This window comes from Zootoca vivipara, chromosome Z1 (genome assembly GCF_965207765.1).
Source record: "Zootoca vivipara chromosome Z1, rZooViv2.hap1.1, whole genome shotgun sequence".
In the NCBI taxonomy this organism is placed as follows: domain Eukaryota; kingdom Metazoa; phylum Chordata; class Lepidosauria; order Squamata; family Lacertidae; genus Zootoca; species Zootoca vivipara.
The window spans coordinates 36,664,284-36,690,369 of NC_142583.1; the positions used below are offsets into that span (position 1 = coordinate 36,664,284).

The following is a 26,086-nucleotide window of genomic DNA, read 5'->3' on the forward strand; positions in this document are numbered from 1 at the left end:
ACATGTTGGGCTCTGGTGCACAAAACTATGCTGCATGGTATCATAAATCTGCCAACATTTTATAGTGCCATGGGACTTTGTTGCTAAAAATAATTTGTTTTTTTTCTTCTTTTTCTTTTCTATTACGTACAAATTGGGCGGAATACCATTTTTGTGTGTGTGATGTTGTTGTTTCTAAGACACATATGTGTTATTGTGGTGATGTTGGCGTGCAACACATGGTGTCTAATGTAAAGCTTTTATCCCAATGATTACTGTTATTGTTGCACGATGTTGAAATGGGTGAGGGCTTATGATTAATGTGAGCCTTTTAATAGTGTGCTGGAACCGCAAACGATTCAAGCCCTCTGCCCTCTGCTTGAACTAGTGTTTAAAAGCTAAACTAATCAGGGTAGACTGCAGCTAACACTCATGAAGGGCAATACATAATTATATACGCTCACAGGAATATTGGTATACAATGGAAACATCAACTGGAATATAGAAAGTAAAAAATGCTTACGGCCCTTCTTTGCAAACAAAAGTTTAACTGGAGTTATAGATTGAATTGTCCAAGAGATAAAGGGCCAAGAAACCACCCAATGACTCACTCCTGTGAAAGCCAACTCAAATCAATCACAGGGCTGCTTAACCCTCTCGTTCATAATGTGAACATCAGCAGATGTTTTGGCATAGTTTTCTCCCCTGTCGCTTGGGTCATGCTTGGAAAGGATCAGCTACGGTTTGCAAGGCTTGTGTGTGTTGCTGTTGAGGGGAAAGATCCTTTCGTCTGCATCACAGGATCTGATTTTTGCCTAGAGCTGGCAGACTGTACCATCTGTGATCGATGGTGAGAATACCATTTTTTGGGGTGTGTGGCAGGAGGGGAATCCTGTAAGAAAACAAGAAAACACTTAGCACACCTGATTCTAATATAGACTGCTGCCTGTCGTGCTACTTTTCTACTTGCAGGGAGTTGGGGGTTCATTAAAGGAGCATTCAAAAACGTCATCTACTTTCAATGTTCTACCTCCACTGTCAGAGGTAGTATGTTTCTGAATACCAGTTGCTGGAAACCACAGGAGGGGAGAACGTTGTTGCATTCTGCTCTCATTCTTCAGCAGAATGCTGGACTCAATTGGTCACTGGCCTGATCCAGCAGAACTCTTCTTATGTTCTTAAAATGTGCTACTGCACTTTCAATCTGAAGTGTTGCATTCCATTGTCCCATCTTAAGATTTCTACCATTCATTCTGCTGCATGAGAGAATAGTGATCTGGCAGACCTTCTGCGCACATTTAGAGCAGGAGGTTTTTTTTTATAAAAAAAATCTTCCCGTGTTTTGGAGTACAAAACTGAAGTTTATTTAAAAGGGAAGGCACTGACTGTCCCAGGCTCCGTTGCTCTTCACTCTGGGGACAAGGAAATTAAAATACATTTTGCTTGTGCATCAGTTGTACAGGGGAAGATGGTTAAAGTAAAGGAGGGTGTCCTTGGGATCTGTTATTATGTTTTGGATCCAGTTGCTTTTCTCCTCCTCGAAGCAAAGGAAATAAAAACTGAACCTAGTACTGAACAGGCCTAAAATAGGACTTTTATCCTTGTAAGATAGATATGGGATTTTAATTTTAAGTCCTTAAATGACTAGGGCATCAAGAACTCATAGGGGTGCAGAGGTAGAGCAGTGAAAGAAGGATTTTTTTATTGCCTTTCTTCTCCGTGTGAGGTCAGGGGGACCTGACACACCAAAAGTTGAGTAATTGTTATTGTAATAATGGGGGAAAGTAGCTCTGGTCCAAATTAAGTAAAGAGACTGAGGCTGCCTGTGCTCATTATCTCAGAGCAATCCCTGCTTTATTCCAAGGATTTATCCCTGAGTTTAATGTCTTGTTTCATGCTGTTGCATATCCCATTAAAATACTGGTTTTCCTGGAGCAGCAGGTTTTAAGATTGGATGCATACAGCTTTTCCAGTACCCAGTGGAACAATCACTACATATTTGCTGGGGCTTTCATAGGCAGTTTTGGTCAGTTTGTGAATTTCAGTCCCATAAACAGGTGTTGGCAAGCTTGAGCTCATAAAGGAGCCTTAGCACACGGGTATAGGGGAGATGGAGCCCATTATTTGAAAGAATAGTTCTACATAGTTCCATTTTTCCTTGCACCATACCCTCTAGATTTTCCATTGAATATTTTTTTTTAAATTTCCCATTAAAGGAATGCGGGCTTTTGAAGGAAGTAGTAAATGGAAAATGTCATATTAGCTGAAAAAATGACTTTGGACTGCAGTCAACCACACTTGTTAAAATTATCAGAAAGAGCTAAGATTGGTCTTCTTTTGGTAGTGTGCAATGATTCCACAGTGGTTTCCCTACTTTTACTTACTACAGTAAAAAAAAACCTAGAATTTCACTTCGCTACAAAATGAACATTTTTATAGGTAGTGATAATTAGGGATCTGTGTAGAAGAATTCCCCTGTTTTTCCATTACCTTTTTAGGACAATGGGTACTGACGTTTTGTTTTGTTTTGTTGTCTTGTCCTTTTCAAGCCAAGGCCCCCTGTCATCCATTAAAGCAGCAATCAAGAGAAGTAAGTATACTTTCAGACTGCTCCCTGAACTGAGCAGGTGTCTTTACTTTTATGACAACAAAAAATGACTGTAGCTTCATTAAGCAGATTGCAAATGCGTTTGTTTTGTCTTGTAGTTGTTGAGAAGTATTGCCGAACTAACATTTTTCTTACCTGTAACCATGGCTTGAAGTTGGCTTGCTTCCACAGTTAAGATAAATACACAAAGGACTCAGCCAGTTAGTCTGAACTGGAGACTAACACAAGCACAAAGTTTCCAAACTCCTTCTCACTGCTGTGCTAGAGAGGCAGGAGGAGGAGGGAGTGTACAAGTTCAGGGCTCATAAGAACCTAGGAGCCTAGCCAGACTGATCTTGTCTCACATTATTTACCCACTACGGCTAACCACTGTGCTTTTGAGAAGCTTAAAGGAGCACAGGCTGCTAGGTAAGTTAAAATGATTGAAAGGAAAGGTCTGTCCCTCTGTGCTAAGCAGAATGGTTGGCTGCTGTTGGGAATCCAAGAAGGCAAGGGTTGGGTGGTAGCTTGTCTAGGTAAGCTAATGGAAAGTCCTTACTTTCTCTCCCTGTCCTAAGTGGCTACATTAAAGGCCATTTTCTATTCTTCTCATGAGGGAAAGTGGGAGTGATGCTGCTCCACTTCGTTTTGGCTTGACATAAAACTATCCTCTTACTTTTCAGTCGATGTAGAACTACCTCAGGAGCACTGTTACATCAGTATTGCAAAAGGTCACTTACATACAGGCTAGACCTGTTTGTGGAGTTGGGAGAAGAAGGTTCTTCCAAAGAGAGCTTCCTCTCCTTTGAAGGAAGGAAGGAAGTTCTCTTAGTGCTTGCCTACCACCTCTTCCAGCTGTACAAACAGTACTCTGGCATGAGTAAAGATGAAGCAGCTTTGGCCTAGAAGATTGAAATATGGTCTGTGCCATCTTTGATATGTGGGATGGGATCACACCCTACTTTGATGAATGAACTGTAGGCTAACCCAAGTCTGGCCAAGTTTGAAATGAAACTATCCCACTTCCTTTCTCCCTTTTCAATCAACAATTCTGAATTCTCCCATTCTTTATATCAGTACTTCATTCTCTGTAACTAGCTGGAGTTCATGCTTACAAGGAATTACTTCCCTTGTTTCATTTGTTTTGTCTTGTACTAACCATATTTTGCATGTATCACAAATGTATTCCCCACGACTGTTTCCATAGAAGAACAATTTTTTCCAAACTTTTTTTTGCCTGTGTCCAAGAGTTACTCTAGTTTTTGGTCCCTATCATTACTCTTTAGATAGGTGGTGCTGTGGTCTAAACCACTGAGCCTCTTGGGCTTGCCGGTCATAAGGTTGGTGGTTCGAATCCCCGCAATGGGGTGAGCTCCTGTTGCTCAGTCCCAGCTCCTGCCAACCTAGCAATTCGAAAGCACGCCAAAAAGTGCAAGTAGATTAAAAGGTACCGCTCCAGCGGGAAGGTAAATGGTGTTTCCATGCGCTGCTCTGGTTTCAGTGTTCCATTGTGCCACAAGCGGCTTAGTCATGCTGGCCACATGACCCAGAAATAACTGTCTGCGGAGTGGACAAACGCCAGCTCCCTCGGCCTGTAAAGCGAGATGAGTGCCGTAACCCCAGAGTCGTATGCGACTGGACTTAACTGTCAGGGGTCCTTTACCTTTTTAGGTGAACTAAATACAGTTTCATAAAACTAGGTATTGAAATACCATATTAAGATGTATAGACAATTCAGTACGAAAAAATCTATGTTCTACAGGATTCCTGTTCTGGATATTGAATAAATTGGCCTGGAAAGAAAAATGTTTCACATTCCTTTTATCATGCACCAAAGTTCCTTTTCCCATGGATAATATTATGAACTGCCCTTGCAGTAGCAACTGATATTGGTAATACTGTACTTATATGCCACTTGCTTATAGACGACTTAATCCATATGCCATAGAAATCAAAGACTATACTGTGCTACTTTAATCTAAGATGTGGTTTGGCTTGTTATAAAGTATGTGTCTGAACCTAGTTTTCTGGGAGCAGGTTCAGCATTGATTTGAGAAGGTTTGAATCCAGGAAAAATTGCAAAGTACCTGCCCAGGTCTTAAGGCATACTCCGAACTCCCAGCCTTCATCTCTTGTATCATTGCCAACCAGGCCACAGAACAAAAACTAGAAAAGAACTTCTGCTTCAGAAATAAGAGTATTTATTATTTATTTGAATTCATATCCCACCCTTCCTGCCAAAGGAGCTCAGAAAACAGATCCACAACTTAAAACAAAAACAAAGCAAAATTACAAGGCACTTAAAGCATTCTAAAAATGGTTACAGCTAAAAACATTGCCCCATCCAGTGATGTTTGGGTTGTGAGGACCAGTATATTTCAGCCACCCAACACCTGGGTAAACAGAAATGGTTTCAAATACATCCTCAAAGTTAATAATGATGGCGGCAGAAGCACCTCACTAGAGATGGTATTCTGCTAATGGGGAACTACCAAAGGCCTTGCTGTGAGTCAATGTCAACTGGGCAGTGCCTCCAACAAGGCCTGATCTGCTGCTCATTGGGTCAATATGATTGATATTGGGGGAAGGTACTCTTTGGGCCGCAAGTCATTCAGGATTTCATATGCTAACACCTTGAATTAGGCCCAATAGCTCACTGGCAGCCAGTTCTCTACTTTATAAGTCAACAGGCTCCTAAATGGGTGATGTACATCCAGCATCACATAGTCCCATTGGTCAGTGAGTATAAGGGCGGCATAAAAGGAATGTTTTTAAATCCTCGTCTAAATCCAGAAAGGCTTCTATGAGACAAAAGGTCAGTAAGAGAAGGATCTAAGCATCTGTTGCTGATACCTGCTTGAAACAATCCTTTTATCTCCAGTGGCCTGTTGCCATTCTTCTGAATAGCAGAATCAAGCACAGCAATTTTGAATCATATTAGATAACTTTTTTTTTATTCTTGGGAACTCCAAAGCAAGGTCAGTTGAACCTGATGAATTATACTGTTAAACCAAATAGGAAGGTGCTGATCTCTTTTGAGGTGGAGAAAAAAGCCATACAGTATATTCCTGCGTATAAGACTACTTTTTAACCCAGGAAAATCTCCTCAAAAGTCAGGGGCCGTCTTATACACCAGGTCATATTTCTTATACGGCGACTATATCCCAAATTCTATATTTTAACTGGAAAAGTTGGGAGTCGTCTTATATGCCCAGTCGTCTTATACGCCGGAATATACGGGTACATATTATTATTTTTCTAAATTTTAAAATTGGCAAATGATTGCTGGAGTGTTCCTTGGAGGCAGGGGGAATATTACGGTGACGTCTTTGTGTGACTAACAGTAGAAACCCAGTGGATCTTTACTACCAGCATGTTTTATTCTTTCTTTCCTCTGCTGTAACCCCTTCTTTTTTTCCTTCAGCACTCATGAATAGTGCACATCAAATATGCCCCGTGGAAGAGGTATGTGTGCGCTGTCCTTTCCCAGCTGGTGCGTTGCTGATTTTTGCTGATCCATCTGCAGTGGCATAATTAGGCTGGCTTGCTTGTGCACAAGAAGACCAAACTTTCTCTCTTAAATTCTACTGCTGCAGAAGCATCCTCCTGGTTAATTCTTTGTTGTATTATTTATATATTAAGACGTATGCAAAAGGATGCATTCAAGTACGGTCAAAATAATGCAAATAAAAATAGGGTGAGGTGAGGCTATAGTGCAGAGATGCTTGGACTACACACATCTCTCAGCATCCTCACCATTGGCCATGATGATGGGGCTGGTGGAAGCTGTAGTCCAAAACATCTGCATGGTACTATATTGTACCTACTGTAGTGGAATTGTTTTACTTAATAAAAATGCATTAAAAACATAGCTATCATTAACTTTGTTTAATAATCGTGATAATGCCTGATATATAATAGAGCTGGAGTGACTGCCATGCTCCCTCTCTGTCTTTTGAGAAGAAGAGCATTAGGAGGAACTTCTGAAGAGTGGGACGAGTGTACAAAGCAAAACAGACTCTCTCTCTCTTTAAATTTAGAAGTCTGGATTAAAATGTAAGCACCCCAAATTCTGGTGATTTCTAAGGGGGAATTGTGAACTTCATACATATACCCTCCATTTAAAGCGTTCTCTCAATAATTTAAATGATGGAAAGCAGTTCTGGGCACACGTACTTTTGCAGTTAAAGATTTTCTGTCTGTCTGTCTGTCTCTTGGAAATTAATATGGCTTCCTGACTGGAGCATTCCTTCTGTGTTTTTTCATAATCTTGTTGTTCAAGCATGCTGCCTTGTCTTTTAATACCACATTATAAAACCAGTTTCAGATTTAACATTTTTATGTTGTTCTCAAAACCATGAGATGTGCTTTGTGAAAATTCTTTTCATTTCAGTCGCGATGCCATTCAAGGACTAGCCTTAACAAACATATTTTATGTTGAATTTAACAATCCCTGTGAACGATTCTTACTGATAAACAAATTTCACTACAATCAGTTTTTCCCCAGTAATTTGTCAAGAATTTGGGTATTGAAATATAAATGTTAACTGTTGACGTCTAAATTAACTGTTGACATCTTTTCAAACTAGCTTCTCGGACATCTGGCCACAGTGAACAGCAAAGAGAGAGAAGGTAGGATGTGATAATTGATATTTCATTCAGTTCTCCTGGTAATAAAATGTGTTTGAGAATGTATGTCTAATCCTGCTTTTGTTGTCAACTGGTCTCTCTTTCTCTCTAATCTGTGCTCGTGTTTCTTTATCACTCTCTCACAAACACATTTGCCCTGTAAAATTCTTCCAGTAGAGTATGCACTGGACTGAATTAACTGAAAGTATGCCTCAGTGTGAAAAGAGTTGGCCCTGTTTCCTATGCTGAGTTCCTTTGGAACTCCCAACTGCTCAGATTGTGTTGGCTGCTTCCTGATGCATGCTTCTACAACCTTTTGTTCCAGATTAATGACATGGAATTAACCAGGAAGAACTTCACCTGTTCCTAAACCTGCCACTTGGCAAACATGATTTTAAAAGGTTGTGGAAGATCATCTTTTTATCCATCTTTCTCATCTGCAAGTAGAAAAGTGTGCTAAGGGACAAATAATCTACATTTACATGTTTTGGTTTTGTATTCCTTGACTTCTCACATTTCCCCCTTTTCCTTTCCTTTTCTCTTCACTTACTACTTTCCTCCTGTTTTCTTACGACATAAAAACTTTTCATTGTAAAAATTGAGCTGTTTGATTGTTGCCTTAGCCTTTATAGCAAGTGCAGGTGGTTTTGTTTTGTTTTTTACATATGAGTTCATAGGAGGACTTACTGTACTATCAGTCAACCAATACTTTAAAGAACAATAATTTTTTAATATTCATAATAAATCATTTTTCTAGTGATAATATTTTAAGCTGCAGTGCAAAGTAATTCCTGTGTTCTTTAACCTGTTAATACCATTATCTGATGCTCTCTGTTTTCATCCTGTGGACTCCGTTACACTCCTCAAGTATGAAATATATAATTTGAAATGCAAATACTTAATATTAGCATGGGTGGTTTATTAGGAGATAAATACTCTGTATATTGCAGGGGTTCGTGTGCATGCAATGAGTGCCAATGTATGAAAAAAAGTACTGAAATCACCCTCCGGAGGCTCTCTTTTGGTAGTGTCTAGATGCATCATTGCAGTAACCACAAAATGGTTCTCCAAGTACCATAGCAACAGATGTCCTTAACCCCAGATAATTTGCTTTTAGAATTGTTATGGTCTTTCATAGGTGGACATATCAAAATGTATGGTAATCAAAATGACAGAGGGCAAAGATCTAAGAATTCTGTTGATATCTGTGGAGTTCTTGGTTATTTGCAGAAGGTAGGAAACTGTCGACTGATAGACTGGGTGCCCAGAGGGGTCCTGTTCTTGTCTGAAGATCTACATAATACGTCTCCAAATTACACGAATAGCCATTGGTTTAATCTTTCCTTTTTTTTACCTTTTTCAGGCGCCCTGAAATCACAATAGTTGCAGCTGAGCCGCTTGGGCCATCCTCCTGGTTTCCTGGTGGAAATCATGTCCCTCAGCAAGGGCTAGGTTTTCAGTCGTCTCACACCCAGGCCCCTTGGAGAACAAATGATCTTGTTTCAGCCGAGGTGAGGAAGTCGAGGGTTTCCCTCTAGGCTGATTTTAATATGGTGGCTACGGTACGGTGATATGACTTCAATATCAGAATTAATCATTATCCTCAGCACTTGGGGCATGGAACAGATTTGTATGCATGGGGAAATGCTCCATTTGCAAAACAAAACCATGCCATGTGGGATTTGCATGTGTTTCTTTTGCAGCCCCCTTCCTATGAGCAGGTAATCAAAGAGATCAATCGAGTGCAAGTCAACACCCCTAGCAACAATAATGCTGCCAGTGCTGTTCATGCAAGATGCACCGCTACATCTTCAACACAGACTGACTTTCCAGAACAGATAATCAGCAATTTGCCAGGAACAAATGTGAAAAGTAATCTGCAGGGTCTCTGTGAATGCGAAAGCACTCCAGGTATATAACTCTTACTTGTAGCTGAATTACGTTTGGAAGCAGCTGCGTGGGTTCAGCTGTATGAGGAAAACCCTATTATGAAGAGTTCCCTAAAGAGTGGTTGGGGATCCAGTTCAGACCAACAGAGCATCCCTCTCTTATTGTTTTATATGAGTGTGTTGCATTGCTGTGGTTGAGTTTTCACAACTGGAGCCCATTCACACAAATGACTTGCATGTGAACATGTGCCGACAAGAGCCAAACCACTGCTCACAAAAACGAATTAATGGCATCACAGGGGGGGAACGGGGCATAAATAAATGTGATTAGTTAAGATGTAGCAGAATTAGGGATGCCACACAACAAAAGAAATGTTAGCTGATTAATATGAATTTTTTAGTTTGTAGATTAAATTTGCATATAGGTGGAAAACTATTGTTCTGAAGGAACATACCTATTTATTTGTTTTTATGTCTGTGTTGTGTTAAGCATTTTCTTGAAAGAATACCCTTCCCTTCCATGTGAGAAAATGAAGAATGCCTCTTTTTAGATGGTGTTTGCAATCTGCAAGTTTAAAAAAAAAATAAGATCTTGTATCTTTTCCCCCTCTAAAATTTGTTCAATGAATTGGAGGTACCGTTTTGTTTTGCAGCTGTACCCATTCCTCGAAAGCCACCCAGACCTTCATCATCTCTGCTGATCAGCAATCCTCCCAAAAATGAGGAACTTCTAGTTGTGTTGGAAGAGGAGCAGGCATGTCAGGAGAAGCCTAATGCTGTAATATGTCCTGTTCCAAAACCAAGATCAAAAGGCAATCTGAAACCTGTTGCTAGAGATCCACAAAGCAACGCACAAGACAATCAGGAAGAAGAAAGCCAGTCAAGGACTGAAAAGGACACATCGGCAATTCAGCTGCTGTCCTTACTAGATGACAGCCTTTGGGACACTCCAATGGACAATATGGATAAAGATAAGAGCCAAAGTAGCATACTATCTCGGATTAAAGCTTTTGAATCGCAAACAAACACCGAAACAAAGAAGCCAGAAATATCTCCACGCTCCTTAGGCCCCAAACCCATAATAAGTGCAAAAAAGCCTGCGGTGGCCCCAAAGCCAGTGGCCAACAGAGCTTCGGGTGAGTGGGATTCGTGGACAGAAAGCAAACTAAAGGTCATTTCCCAGGAAAGGCAACCGCAACCTCAAGAAGCTGGGAGCAACATAGCCAAGCCTGAATTGCCAAAGAAACCAAAATCAGGCATTGTAAAAAGCAGTAGCAATGGACTGCTTAGTTCAACAAGCAAGTCAACTTCAGAAAATAGTAATGGACAGAGAAAATCTCCCATTCCTGCTCCTCGGCCACTTGTTCCCAAGAAGTCGGTTTCGTTTGAAAGTCCTGCCCTTCCCATGCTTCCACTAAAGCCAGTAAGTGCTACTCCTAGGCTCTCTGTAGCTACCCAGTCTAATGCCTTTCGATCCCTGGCGGAGCCCCCTGCAAGCAGCCTCTCAGCACCTCCAGGGCAGAGCAAGCCACCTGCGGAAGGAGACCTGATTAGCTTTGATGATGATGTTTTACCCCCTAACTCAGCTGGGACTCCTCAGGAACTTACGCCGTCAGAATCCGGTAAGATTTAAGAAGAGGAAAAGATATCCTATAAGAATGATTACAATTCTGAATATGCATGCCTATTTTTATCACAACATTGGTACTGTATGTTTGGGGAACTTATCAAATCAAGGTCAAAAATCATTCATTTGAGCTGTATACAGGTGAGTGTGTCTTCCTAGAATCTGGAATTAAAGTTTGATTCCATAAGCTTGCAGGCTTTTAAGGTAGTGGAACTGAAACATTACCAGTAAAATAATATTCCCCTAATGTATTTCAACTTCTTCTCAGGCAATGTAGATATGGGCTTGTTAAAACCGTGTGTTAAAACCATGTTTATGAAAGACAATCTTACTCGGCTACGAGTGATTGCCAAAGAAAAAGAAGAAGTGAGATATGCAGTACAGGAGAGTTCCGCAGTTAATAACAAAACCCCAAACCCTGTGGTGGCAAAAGCAAAAACAAAACAAAACCCAAAACACAGCCCAGTGAAGATTGAGCATGCTCAGAAGCCATTGAATGTTGAGTGTCAGCTGCAAAAGAAAAACAGGGAAACGGCCAGGGCTCAGAATGGAATGTGCTGCTTCTTCCTGTTACAGCAGTGGTGGAGAACCACCAATCCACAGCCCAGAGTCCTAATTTGACCCAGCAGTCTGTTTTCCCAAACCACACTCACCTGTATCACACTCGACATCAGGTATGGGACGGGTAAGGATGTGGCTGCGAAAGAACAATCAGGAGCTTAAAGTTAGTCACTTAGAGACCTTTTTTGTAGTAAATAACTAATAAGTCAAGTAGACAATAGTAGTAGCAGCAGTAGCAATAATATCTACCTTCCTAATAATAATAATAATAATAATAATAATAATAATAATATGCACTTCTAATTGTTTCTTGGGAAGTGGCGCTCTTTCTTATTTGAAGAAACATACAGGACAAGATCCTGTGTCACGCCAGCAAATGAGAACTTTCCCCACCTCCCAGTCTGCTTGGGAGGGTCCGCTAATGCTCTGCAGCAAACTTTAGGGTGCACGGGGGGGGGGGGGCAACAACATTCCATTTGCTGCAATAGGATCTTGCTCATAGGATCTTTGCTGCAATAGGCTCTTGCTCATAGTTTTCCAAATACTTTATAGGGGCCATATGGTGCCCCCCCCCCAATAATATTGTGTAGACTTCATGCAGAGAATCTATGTTTTCAAAACTGATGGGGGGAGGCTATTTTAGCTTCTTGCCTCATTTGCTACTAAATGCTTTCAGTTGTGTGGGTTGTAAATCTGCGCTGGTAATAGGGTATAGTTGTCACAAATGCGTCTGTATTAATGATGTTTAAGGATTGTGTGTTCTTATTATGTCCTGTGCAGTGAGTAAGTAGATGGAATTTTGATGTACTACAACTTCCTTTCCTTATTGCCTTAATGAGCCCTTGGCAGATTACAGCAGGAAATAAACTCTTGATGGTTTTTTTTGTATATACTTGAAACCGGTAACTTGAGTCTGATGGTGTTTTTTGTTTATTTTATTGCTGTACTTTTAAATCAGATTAAATATAGCTGGTCCACATTTCTTAGGAAAATGAAACATGCATCGCAGAGCAGTGTACTGAAGAAGAAAAGCCATATGCACCTCCTCTCATCGTAGTCAGCATATATTTTGCAGAGAGATGGTGACTAGAAGTCTTGGGTGCCATGGTTGTGAAAAGCTTATATTGTGATATAATAATTATTATTATAATAATACTGTGGGGTTATTGTTTCTGCTTGTTACTATGCAGAGGGCAGGGAGCTCAGTATGACTGGCTCAGCAGTGGCAAACATGTGGTCTTCCAGATATTGCTGGACTCAAACAGCCAGTAGCCCCAGCCAGCACTGCCAATGGTTGGAGATTATGAGAACTTTAATTCAACAACATCTAGAAGGCTACAGGTTTCTCCATTCCTGATCTAGATAATGGTGCCAAAATAGGAATAGAGCATGCTGAAAGATGGTAGGATATTCTGCATCTGTAGCTTGTAGGAAAGATAGGAAGCACCTTAATATCTTATAGAAATGTGGCAAAAAGCATTTGGGAAAAGCAGCTATTGTGTGTGGGCAGGGAAATACTTTTTAGGAAAATTCCATACTACCCCTTCTCAGACTTGCGCTAAGTGCTCTCAAAGCTTCATACAGTAATAACCCTTTGTTAGTAAAGGTAGTCAACTCCAACCTGTGTGAGGTTCACACTCCTAAATAGAATCAGATTATTGCTAGAGAAAAGAATTGATCTTTTGCTGGTTATCGCTGGATTGGAGAAGTCTTTAGCGAGTGCATTAAGCATTTTGCTTTCTCATTTTTATGGATTGTGCTCAAGATAGCACTGAGTATTTATAGGTTGCCAGCCCCCTTTGTTTGCAGCTGCATTCATCTCTCTAATAACACACTTAGATGATGAGTGCCAACAGGAATGAAGTTTAAAATGGATCCACTGAGAAATAAGGAGATAACAGCATGTTCAGAGAAATCCCAAAGTTTGCAGAAATAAACAAAACTTTAATTTAATTTTATTTATTTATTTAAAAAAACCATAAAGCTTAGTGGGTAGCTACCGTGTTTCCCCTTTTTTAAGACACCGTCTTATAACTTTTTTCCCTCAAAAAAACACAAGATGTCTTATTTTCAGGGGATGTCTTAATTTTTTATCAGATTTTTATTATGGACCCACCCTGGGGAGCAACTTCTTTTAAAAAGAGACAAGGGAAAAAGTGCCCTCTGTTTTGCAACACGCTGCCTAGGCTGCAGGAGGGAGGGCACTCTGTACCTGCCCAGAGACCACCACCATCACCCTCACTCCTAGCCACCAGAACGCCAGCCTTGCAAAATACATCCTCCCTGAGAGATGATGTTTATGTAAGGAGCATTCACCGTGCATGTCCAAAGGCAACCAGTGCAAAGGCAGTGGTGAGGGAGGCACTTTGTGCATGCTCAGAGACCACCCCATCCCGAGCTATAAACCCACTCCGGCTTTCCAAGATGCCTTTTCCCCGGCACTGGACTGGGGGATGGGAAGGGGGTGTCTCTCTGTGCATGCTCAGAGGCAGCCCCGTCCCGGCGTCGCTATGGAAGGGGAGGGCACCCAACCAACCACGATCCAGATCTCGGCCACAACGAGGTGCCGTGCGCCGGCAGTGGACTGAGCCGGAGCCCCTGGCGCAGGCCGGTGCAGGCCAGCGTGGAGCCCACTACTGGCCCCACCGAGCGCAGCCACGGGCCTATCGCCCAGCCCGCCTGCCTGCCTCCCGCTTCCCTGCCCACAAAATTCCGGCAGCGGCCATGCAGCCCACGATGCTCCAGCGCCGCGAAAGGGGCCAGCAGCGCTCCTGGTGCCGTCCGGCGCCCTGGCAGGGCCAGCGGGCCTCCCGCCGCCGCTCTGCCTTGGGCTGTGCAGCCCACAACGTTCCGGCAGCGCAGAAGGGCCAGCGGGCCTCCGGCCGCCGCTCTACCTTGGGCCACACAGCCCACAACGTTCCGGCGGTGCGGAAGGGCCAGCGAGCCTCCGGCCGCCGCTCTGCCTCGCCGCTCCGGCTGGGCACTCCGTCCGGCGCTGCAGAGCGCTCCACTCTGCAGCCGCCTGTTCTGGCGGCGGGGCAGCAGGCCGCCTCGGCCGGGCGAGGAAGACGTCAGGCCGCTGGCTGGGTGCTTCGCCTGGCGCTGCTGGGCGCTCCGAGCGCTCGGCTCTGCGGAGCGCTCCACTTTGCAGTCGCCTGTTCCGGCGGCGGGGCAGCAGGCCTCCTCGGCCGGGCGAGGAAGACGTCAGGCTGCTGGCTGGGTGCTTCGCCTGGCGCTGCTGGGCGCTCCGAGCGCTCGACGCTGCGGAGCGCTCCACTTTGCAGCCGCCTGTTCCGGCAGGTAGCTCGCCGCTGCAGCAGCCGGTTCCAGGCCCCGCTCGCTGGCTGGGTCCCGCTGTACACGGTATGGAGGTATGTCTTATTTCCGGGGGGTGTCTTAAATTTAGCAACTGCTACAAAATGCTGCCATGGCTTACTTTATGGCTACGTCTTAAAAAAGGGGAAACACGGTAGTAAAGATAGCCCAATGTTCCTTAGCCATGGATTGTTAGGTGTCAATTGGAAAAGGAAAACAGAAAGGCAGGGCAGTGGAAATTCTTCTTAGGACAGAAGCCCTGAGCATATTATTCATAATTAATTCAGTGTACATGCTTCCCTTCCTCCCAAAGGCTCTCAGGGTGATAGATCATGTAAGGGGGTGGGCTTACAGGGAACAGCCACCCTCATCAAATCCAGCTCTTCGAATGGCTCGGACAACAGCGGAGGGACAGGAGACAGGAAAGAGGAAGTGAGAGGAGCGGACCGGGGCTCAGACAGCATACAAGAGCCCTACCTGCAGCCTGTGATATCAGCAAGGAAGGAGGGGCCGGCAGAGAGTTCCAGCGGGGAAACAGCAGAGGGGCGTCCTTTCAAATTCACCCCGGAACTGAGGCGATCAGCGGCTCGCAAACGCGGGGGGGGGGAGATTTGGGGTCCCCAAACTACTCTGCTGGGGGAGGAGCCGAAAAGCGCCATTGGGAGAATCTGATAGTACTGAGTAGACATGTTTTCATGAAGCTCTTGCCTTGTAAATAGCTTTCACAATAAAAGCACTAAAGACAAGATGGTTTGGAGTGTCGTTGCTCGAGGGTAGCCAGCACCCGCCCTGACAGATCTCTTAGGAGGAGCCATAGCTCAGTGGCAGAGCACCTGCCTTGGATACAGGAGGCCCCAGGTTTAATTCCTGGCATCTTCAGGTCGAGCTGGGAGAAAACCCTGCCTGAAATCTTGCAAAGCTGCTGCCGGTCAGTTTAGGCAGTACTGAGCAAGATGAACTAGTGGTCTGACTCAGGGCCATGCAGAGCTTGTTCGAGACCCAGCCGGGGGCGGCAGGGTTGTAGGCTTGGTAGAATCAAGTTATAAACTCGAAACAAAAATGCAGCGGGTCCCTGGCAAGAGCTCCCAGCCAACTTAGCCCTCTGAGGCCTGGGGCAAGTATAGCCGGCTGCCTGCCCCCCTGCACGGGCCTGGTCTGGACCCACTATAAGACAGCCTCCTATGTTCAACATTTTGTTTTATTTGCAGTTGTTTACGAGCCAGTTTTTGTCACTAATCCAGTTCCGGAAATGGAATTGACAAAAGTAAATCAATTCGTTTTCCCCACAAAATCGTTTGATACAGCAACATACATTTACAGTAGTTCAAATGGGAGGGCAATAGGCGACCTTCAGCAAACATTCAGGAGCAAAGGGTAGGATTGTTTTCAGGGGTAACTCTCCCTCATACAAAAAAACTCTGCATGTCTCCACAGTCAAGATGGCTACAGAATTATTGTACAGTAAGGGTACCTCTCCCCCCAATTTCTGGCACACAAGTTTATCCTTGCAACAACATTTCCATAATGAATTAAGTTCATGGCATTTTTTCTGGAATCATGGCATTTTCTCTGGAACCGGAGCAAAATAACATGCTAAATTTTGTGTTTTCCCTAGATGTTGTCATTTTGCCCTCCAAACAAGAGCCTGCAAAAGAACAGGCAGTTCAACCAGCTGTTGTGCGCAAACCCACTGTGATCCGAATCCCAGCTAAACCAACAAAAGGTAATATCTGAGGGTGAAATCCAATTATATTTGTCTGTGAGCAGAACAGATTTTCTCTTCTCCTACAGGTGCCTGTGTTCCCTAAAAAATCTGCTCTGGAGGGTTGGGGACGACGACGACGACGACCATCCAGAGCAGAATTGAGTTGGGCACAGGAGGATTGCAGGTGGAAGAGAGAAGGAGAGGCTCTGCTGCACAAGTGGAAGTATTCTGACATGACATTGGATGCCACCCCTAGCGCTTAACATTTTCCTGCTGTATTATGCAATGGTTTAATTTAGGAATCCATTGTATGCCACTGGCATATGCTGAGACTTCTTACACAGTTCCTTGCACAATGCTAGTTTTCTAACACATGGAGAGATCATTGCTCAGTCACAGAGCACAAGCTTTGTATGCAAAAGGTCGTAGGTTCAATCTTTGGCATCTCCAGTTTAAGTTTACAGGAAAGACCCTCTCCTGAGACCTTTGAGAGCCACTGATTGTCAAAGGAGACAGTTCTGGGCCAGGAGGACAAATAGTCTGGCCTGACAAAAAGCAGCTTACTAAGAGCTGTGTGCCTCCTTTATTCTTTAGTGCACTGGTGTAAAGATTTAGCAAAAGCTTTCTCATAATGACAGAACAGTGAAAGGCTTCTGGGTAGAGATACCTTAAAACTTACCTATTCTGTCTTAGAGTTCATTCCATGCAGTGAGCTGTTGCTTAGCAACATACACATCTGCCTTCATTAGAACGATACCTCTATTTCTAGGGTCTTTAGAGTCACATTTAAACAAAACTGCATTGTTTTTTAAAGTTCAGGTTGACTGAACAACACTATGAATACTGAGTATTTTATTTCTATTTTTCATGTGTGTACCCTTGCTCTTTATCTAAAGAGTTCAAAGTCACTGCATATATTTGGTAACATACAAACAAAGTTTGAAAGTGGAATATTTGACCATGTGCCTATAATGTTTGTGGTTACATTTTCCTTTTTTTCCACAAGAGGAAAAATTCATCCTATATTTATCCCTTCAGATCTTGATGATCTACATTTCTTGCTATAGCTTTATGCCCCTCTTAGGACCTGTTAATATTCATTCTTTTCCCTATTTGCCATCCTCTGGCCCAATAAAACAGTCATGCTCCAAGAGGAAGCAGGCAGTTCATTTGTGAAAGACACACTCTTTATAGTTCTGAAATGGGAGGTGTGGAGTAGTATCTTTATGACCCTTTCCAGCATCTGATGAAAAGTCTGACATAATGCATCCTCACCAGGGCATCCGTATCCCTAGGGAAGAGGTCCATACCTTTTTGTACATGGGACATTGGTTTTGTTGTGGTGTTCATGTGTCATTTATTGAAAGGGTGAAACAACCTGGCCAGGATGAAGAGATTTTGTGATTCCATTTGATCGATCAGATCCACTGATGTTTATGTTTTTGAGTGTATCTGTATGATGTTTATGGCAATGTTTATAAAAGCACTCATGTTTTTTCAGCTTTAAATGAAGTTCCAGAGAGCCCTCCTCCACTTCCTACAGAAAAACCAATAGGGAACACATCTGGCGTTTCGGCTGGGAAACCCAATAACAACAAAGCAACAAAAAATGTGGTAACTCAGTCTTCTTTGTTTATAATCCTTGAATTATCCTTTTGTACATAAGGTGCCATTTTAAGAATTAAGACTAAATTGTTTTCTGTTGAACTAATGGAGAGAATTCTTAATCATAAGAGCAGTTCAACAATTAAACCAATTACTTAGAAAGGTGGTGGTGGACTCCTTCTTGCTGGGAGTCTTCAAGTAGAGGGTGAATAGCCATCTCTTGGAGTTGGCATAGCTCTGAAATTTGTCCATGGATATGTATGTGTGTATGTATGTATGTATGTATGTATGTATGTATGTATGTACCAGTATGTATGTATATCCTGTAGCTTACAGGATGACACACACAGCTCCATGATTCCATCTTGGTTTAATTTCTCTTTTACAACCCTGTTATGCTAGAGCATTAAGTCCCAAGCTGTGTGTCAGAGCACATTAATGTACTGGTGCGAGATCTTCTACTGTAGGGGTCACCAGCATAGAGGCCCTCCATATGTTGTTGGACTACAGTCCCATCCAACCCTGCCCTTTGTCCATGCTGGCAGGGGCTGATGGGAGTTGGTATGAGAATGAAGCCATCAACTATTTTTGCCTCAGAAAAGAAAGGATGCCTTCATGGAAACAACTGCTTTGATACAGAAGGCCATTCTCTGTGTTGGAAAAACACAGTTGTATCATCTGTAGTTTCTGTTTCCATTCTTCAGCGAAGGCTGTCCCCATATCCTACAGTAATGCACAAGATTCTACTAAGAATTTTTATCTCTAATGTGATTTCTTTGAACTAATTCCACGTACTCTTTTGAAAGTGCATCATATATCTTTAGAAAGAAAGATCTTCTGTCCACCCCCACCCCCTGCCCTGCCCCACTAAATATCACAAAGATGGAAACATATTAGTCTTTTCTTCACTAGGGAAGAATTTGGCAGTAGCTTTTCTTCAGTCACATTGGGTTATTGTTCAACATTAGACGCTCTTCTTCTTCTTCTTCTTCTTCTTCTTCTTCTTCTTCTTCTTCTTCTTCTTCTTCTTCTTCCTTCTGTCGTTTAGTCGTGTCCGACTCTTTGTGACCCCATGGACTATAGCACGCCAGGCACTCCTGTCTTCCACTGCCTCCCGCAGTTTGGTCAAATTCATGTTCGTAGCTTCGAGAACACTGTCCAACCATCTCGTCCTCTGTTGTCCCCTTCTCCTAGTGCCCTCAATCTTTCCCAACATCAGGGTCTTTTCCAGGGAGTCTTCTCTTCTCATGAGGTGGCCAAAGTATTGGAGCCTCAGCTTCAGGATCTGTCCTTCCAGTGAGCACTCAGGGCTGATTTCCTTCAGAATGGATAGGTTTGATCTTCTTGCAGTCCATGGGACTCCTCCAGCACCATAATTCAAAAGCATCAATTCTTCGGCATACTTAGAGACATACTTAGAGTAGACCAAATGAAATCAGTGGACTACTTGGACTGACATTGCCATTGTGTATTGAGGCCCCTAGTTTACAGTAAACGGGCTTTACTACACTTTATTCTCAAATAGTTGCCCTACATCTCTCAAAATACTAATAACACAAGTTGTGCTAATATTCACCAGGAAACAGTCCCGGGGGTGGGGGATGGGGGACGACACATGCAAATAATAAAATCTCTGTAGTGAAATCTTAATTTAAGTTTTCATTTGAAGTAATAATAATGTTCAACTTTCAAATCGTGTTGTCCAAATAATAATGCAGATTTTATATCCCAATAGGAATCTGAGCATTCTAGTTTGAAACAGTCATCAAAGAATGAACCCATAATGCCCCCAAGGTGAGTAAAGTATCAATTTGACCAATAACCATACAAAAAGGAGTAGAAAGAGATGGGGGAAAGTCTGGGTGTAGTACAGATGCTGCCGTGTGTGTGTGTGTGTGTGTGTGTGTGTGTGTGTGTAGTTCACACACTGGTCATGGTCACTGATCCCTCATAAGAACGCATTCAAATCTTTTTTCATACTGCAACAGTTTCATTTCCTTTTAACTGCAATGGGAATGAACCCTCTATACTGTTGACACTGCCTCTTGAGTGGAATATGAACTGCTTCTGTTACTCTCTCTTTTGTCCCCATACATTAGCAAAGTCAGAGCTATCCCAGGCTCCCTTGAAATGTATACGGGAATATTAGATGGAGAATACTGCATGCCCAACTGGTTTTGCTCAGGGGGACAGGAATAATTAAACTACCTTTGCCACAACCTCTGGTTCAAATGCAAAACTAAGTCAATATTCTGCAAAGGTGAAACTAAATTCTGGCAGTGTTATTCTCCTGGGGAGGAATGTCTATACCAGAGGCTTTGTTTGGGCATGTTCCAGTTCATGCACTAGCGCTAACCCATGGTTTAGCCTAATACACTTGCCTCTTTCTATAGCTAGGAATAGCAGCAGATTACTATTGGTCAAGTGTGAATTAGACAGCAATAGGAGTGCATCTAATAGTAAGTTGCTCAGTTTGAGAGCAACCCAGAAAAGAACACTCCGGTCATATATATTATTTAAAAAACAAATCGTATAAACACTGTTACACATGGGAAGCTGCTTGCCTGAAGCTGCTTCGAAACAAGATCCTCATGATTTCAGCCATGCCAGTGTGCAGTCCTTCTTTTTCATGAGCTCCCCACGAGGGGAGCTGCTTCCACACAAAGCAGAACAGCATTTATATGGTTCCACTTTCAAATTGGTAACATAGAGCTAGTGCAAGATAGGAATTGGGCCCTAGGGAAGCTTTTATGATGTTTAACTCTCTAGCAGATAACCTGTTCAGCCAGCTATTCCAAGCAAGGATACAGTAAATTAGAAAGTCTACCACGGCTCTTCTGACACGACTATCCTGGATTAGACAGCTTGAACCGATCATGGAACTGGATCAGTCCAGTCTTGCATAGCAAGAAGACAGAGCTGTCTTCCAGCTCTGAAATCTTAAGTTGCAGGAATGATGATAATAGGAGTAAACCCGAGAGCGTTGTTTCAGGAAGACTCAGCTAATCCCAAAGGAGATGAGTCATTGTTGCTGTTGATATAAGCATGGCTTTCTCCCTCTCTCTCTCTTTTGTCAGCTTTGGTTGTATTACTTGTTTAACCTGTTGCTTTTGTGTTTGTTAAGATCGTAATAAAAATATACTTTGCCTCTCTCCTTTCGGCTTAAACATTTTGTTTTTAAAATATGTTTAAGATGGTGGCGATGTTCTTTAAATATTTTTAGAGAAGTAGTTTTAAATGTTTTAAGGATTATAAGGATTTTTTTAATGATGTTGTGCAACTGCCCTGGTCAAATATAGAGAATTAGGCACAACAGGCATCATTATTGAAATGAACGCTGTAAAAATACGTATCAAAGCCCTGCCGCGTTTTTCTTATTTATTACTATTTTGACAACTTCCCATTAAGGTAAAGGTAAAGGGACCCCTGACCATTAGGTCCAGTCGTGACCGACTCTGGGGTTGCGCGCTCATCTCGCACTATTGGCCGAGGGAGCCGGCGTATAGCTTCCAGGTCATGTGGCCAGCATGACAAAGCCGCTTCTGGCAAACCAGAGCAGCACATGGAAACGCCGTTTACCTTCCCGCTGTAGCGGTTCCTATTTATCTACTTGCATTTTGATGTGCTTTCGAACTGCTAGGTTGGCAGGAGCTGGGACCAAGCAACGGGAGCTCACCCCATCACAGGGATTCGAACCGCCGACCTTCTGATCAGCAAGCCCTAGGCTCAGTGGTTTAACCACAGCGCCACCTGGGTCCCAGTAACTCACATCAATTGAATTGTTTAGTGGCCAGCAGAATGGCATTTGTGAGCTAAAAAAACTATTTGTTCCCGTGGTGTTTTAAATACTTCAGTAGATGGGAACATATTTACCAGTACAGTGGTATCTTGGTTCTCAAACTTAATCCGTTCTGGGTTCCACACAGTCACAAAAACAAAAAGACGCAAAATAAATAGCAAAAACAGACAGACTTCAGCATAACACTCAAAACAGAAGTATGGCACTCAAATTGGAAGCCTAACACTCAAAATAGAGCACGTTCGGATGCTGAAAACAGTTCGCAAACCGGAATACTTACTTCCAGGTTTGCAGTGTTTGGATTCCAAGTTGTTTGAGTGCCAAGGCGTTTGAGAACCAAGGTACCACTGTATGGTGTAAACATTCTTTCTAACTGTTGATAATCTGATATTCTGTCTAGCTGGTTCAGCAAGCTTGCACATGAGGCAGCTCAGACATGAGACAGCTCACTGCCCTCAGCAGCTTCAAACAAAGCTCTTTAATTATGGTCTGTCTTCCTGTATTAGCTGGTTGTCTGTAATCAAAACTGGTCAGCAGAAATTGAATTTTCTGTTTAAGAGACTAGGCTATTGGGGATAGTGCAATGATTGTCCACTGCCCCCTCAAAAAATGCTTCTTGCTTTTTTCTAGGAGTTTCAGATAATCCAGCCCTGCAGTATTCTTCTACATATCTAAATGAACTATACTTTCTGTTGCATGGTTTATATTCCTTGTTAATCACCTTCTAGGCCTGGTGATGGAAAAACCACGCCAGCTCGACCTCCTCCACCCAAGGGTGCCCCTGGAAGGCCACCACCACCAAAGTCCACCAAGGCCTCATCACAAAAGGGGAGGTTTTCTCGCTCCTCATCTGACGTGAACCTCCATAAACAACCAGGCAAATCAGGGCCAGGAGTCAAGAGAACAAAGAATGATACTGCTAAAAATCAAGATCCAGCTTTACCTCCTCGACCCAAGCCAGGCCATCCTCTCTACAGTAAATACATGGTGAGGAAAACAACAAAACTGGGGTTTGATAGAAGCCACCCTGTAGTTTTGTAACTTATGTAAATCATAATGTTGTCTGCTTTTAGGTTGTTTAATGGATTTGTGGGTTTTAAAATAAGTGTTATTGTTCCTCACTCTGAGATCTTATGATGAACAGCAGGATAGACACATTTTTAAGAAGCAAGCAAGCAAACAAACAAACAAACAAACAATGAATTAATACATTGCAGTTTTTGCACAGAAATTTGTGCTCCAAAAATATGGTTGATTCTGTATCTTTCAAATGCTTAATGCTTTTAAAATATTTTGTATATTTTATTTAAAATCCTTTAAATGTATTTTGATTTTCTTTCCAATGTAATAACATTAAATTGTGTAGCAAATTGACAGGAGCTATTTTTGACTGAAACGTTTGAGTTATTTGTCTTAAGCTTCCTGTGCCTCATGGAATCGCCAAGGAAGATATCTCTCCACAAGATCCCGGCCATCTCTCTTGCAAGGTAAAGCTCTTTCTTGTGGCTTATTCATGCATATGCACATGCTGCTTGCTGAATCGTGAACCATCTAACGGCCTTTTGTTAACTTTAAAGCGTGGAGATGTGCTTGTGCTGGTAGACCATGTTGACAACAGCAGCATTGAATGTCAAAAGGGCGAAGAAACTGGCAAAGTTCATTCATCCCAGATGCAGATAATAACTCCACTGGATGAGAGTTTGAAAAGCAGACAGAGGGTATGAATTTTAATATATATATCAAAAACTGCATAATTAGAAAAATATAGACAATTATAGAGAGCTGTTCTGCACAGGACCTATAGCTTCCTATACATTTCTGCAGATCCTAGCATGCTTTGTATTTAAAAATTTCTTACTCCAGGGCAACACTATTTCACTGGAACAGCAGTTGGTAAATCCTAATCCAAAACATAATTTTACTATCTTAGTATAGGATGTTAAGCATCTCGTGCTATTAGGCTACTCTTAGAAATATACCAGGAGGCCTTTATCTGTGGCTCTTAACAAATTAAAATGGATTTTGTGTTTTGAAACGGTCAGCATCTTTTGCTCATACTTCCCAAGGGGATTTACTGTTACTGTTGGTGCTGTGGAGTTAGCCTCTCCGAGAATTAGTTAGAAAACTTTGCAAATAAGGAAAAGGCTTAGACAGGCACACATCTCATTTACAGTAACAAAGCAGCTGCTTGCAATTTTCAGAGATGCGATTTTCTTTTCGCTGATGCATGTACTGCACTGGTTTAAGATCATTGATTTTCAATGAGATCAGGTGGTATTAAAATCCAGATTAAATGAGAAAAGAAGCAGGCCCCACATTTTATGTCTTAACAGCTAACAACATAAATCGGTGGAAGGTTATATTTAAATCAGTGATGGATGCTCCACACAGAAATTAGGTCTCCCCACAAATAACAAACACCAAGCATCACAATTTCCAAATCTACTGTGTTTTAAGGATTCGGACAATATGCGGAAGATTTCTGACCCACGTGTTCCTCATGCGATAGTGCTGCATGATTTTCTAGCAGGTAAGTGCAGTTCAGTGGTAGCAGTGTAAATGGAAACAGTTTAAATTTTGGGCTCTTCTTTCTTTTTGAATCATGTTTACAGATTTTAGTTTACTGGTCCTGCTGCATGCCAGAACATATTGACAGTGCTAGGCTGTAAACAGCAACATGCTTGAAGCAGATTCCATTCATAGTTTTCAGTTTATTGCTTATAAGCAAACACAACTAAAGTGATTGCTGCAAGGGACACAATGCAGTGGCTAAGTCAGAAAGTTTCAAGGGGATGAGGATGATGAAGAAGAAATTGAAAGGATACCTGTGTAAGGCAGAAAGTGTACACAGGTCTGCGATGCCTAGAGAGTCACTCACCTTTGTAGAAATGGCTAGATAACCATAAACATGGTTACAAACCTGGTTTGCCTGGGGGCATCGCAGGTTTGATAGGCTTCTGGGGTTCCTTTGTAGGCAGTTTTCAGAGGGACATGGTATCAGAGATATATGGGTATATGGGAGAACAGGGGAAGGAGGCCCAGTACGAATTACTGCAGCTTGCCTCTTGTGCACAGTTACTGTTTTGACATACAGTGGTACCTCGGTTTAAGTACACAATTGGTTCCAGAAGTCTGTACTTAACCTGAAGTGTACTTAACCTGAAGCAAACTTTCCCATTGAAAGTTATGGAAAGTGGATTAATCCGTTCCAGACGGGTCTGCGGAGTACTTAAACTGAAAGTACTCAAACTGAAGCGTACTTAAACCAAGGTATGACTGTACAACGTGGGTAGATGTGATGTTCTGGAACTGCCAACACAGAAATGGTCCATGGCTTAAATAAAACTGCACATTCTGTGGATTGCAAGAAGGTAAGTACAGAAGGACGTGCCCCCCAAATTTTCCAAACTCCACCTGCCTGCCTCCCCCATTTCCCCCCCTTTAAATGTAAATAATTGGCTTCATTTTGTTGATATTAATATGCCTAGGAGAATCTTGGGAGGAAATTTAGAATCATAGGATGACAGCCAAGTAAATTAGACCCATTGATTTAGCAGGCAGGTTTTATGTTCGTAGGGAAGATGTAACCCAGCCCCTCTCTCTGTGCCATTGTAAGGGGCTGTGCTGGCTCCAAACTCCATTATTTTCCCTTCTCCCAACCCTAAGTAGTTTCATGTTATAGTATTTTTCAAACTCTGGCTTGTTTTTGCATACAGTGTTTGTTTTAAATGAGGCTTTTCTTAGCAATATTCAATATACCAGGCTACAACATGAACAGGTATACTTTTTTGTTGTCCACAGAACATACTGATGATTTGGACCTCTATTCTGGGGAGACCGTTTATCTTCTGGAGAAAATAGATGACGAGTGGTACAGAGGAAAATGCAAGAATTGCACAGGGATCTTTCCTGCCAGCTTTGTCAAAGTTATTGTAAGTAGGCCACTTCTAGTGAAATATGGTGCATTCCATCTATGTACACATCCCAGCTCTAATTTAATTTCTCCCCTGTGCATTTTATTGAGCATGCCATATAGATAAATCTTGCTTGAGTGCACAAAACCAGATATCAAGTTGCTTGTGAGGTGCAGCAAATCTATTTAATCTCACAACTCTGCCTGGCAGTTTATGGGCATCATTTTCATGATAATTTCAAGTTAAGTGAGAACACATCCTTTACTTAATTCAAGTGTGCTCATAAATCACCCAAGAGCATATTGTGCAGTTTCTCACAACAGCAGCTATGTTACTTTAGGGCTTCTTCTTGGTACAGCAGATCAGATTGTCTTCCACTCCTACGCTTAAATAATATGGCCACCCATTACGGGCTTCAGTGTGTCTGTACATCTCCTAAAGAAGGAATGGGAATGTCAAAATCTTACAAAACCAGT

General features: G+C 42.4%; 1 protein-coding gene across 3 annotated transcripts in view; it reads left to right on the forward strand.

Annotated features, from left to right (window-relative positions):
• Positions 1-26,086, forward strand: part of SH3D19 (SH3 domain containing 19) — a 71,794-nt gene that overhangs the window by 24,843 nt on the left and 20,865 nt on the right. For 2 of the 3 annotated variants that reach the window (XM_035114009.3, XM_035114008.3), the window contains exons 3-16: positions 2,529-2,569; positions 5,991-6,031; positions 7,156-7,198; positions 8,559-8,706; positions 8,899-9,106; positions 9,738-10,706; positions 16,203-16,310; positions 17,794-17,906; positions 19,633-19,691; positions 22,425-22,683; positions 23,115-23,183; positions 23,274-23,414; positions 24,154-24,226; positions 25,498-25,628. In XM_035114009.3, coding sequence (XP_034969900.1) covers positions 6,016-6,031; positions 7,156-7,198; positions 8,559-8,706; positions 8,899-9,106; positions 9,738-10,706; positions 16,203-16,310; positions 17,794-17,906; positions 19,633-19,691; positions 22,425-22,683; positions 23,115-23,183; positions 23,274-23,414; positions 24,154-24,226; positions 25,498-25,628 — 2,337 coding nt within the window. In that variant the 5' untranslated portion in view covers positions 2,529-2,569; positions 5,991-6,015. The remainder of the gene's footprint in view (positions 1-2,528; positions 2,570-5,990; positions 6,032-7,155; positions 7,199-8,558; positions 8,707-8,898; positions 9,107-9,737; positions 10,707-16,202; positions 16,311-17,793; positions 17,907-19,632; positions 19,692-22,424; positions 22,684-23,114; positions 23,184-23,273; positions 23,415-24,153; positions 24,227-25,497; positions 25,629-26,086) is intronic. The other variant, XM_035114007.3, reaches the window with a different exon arrangement.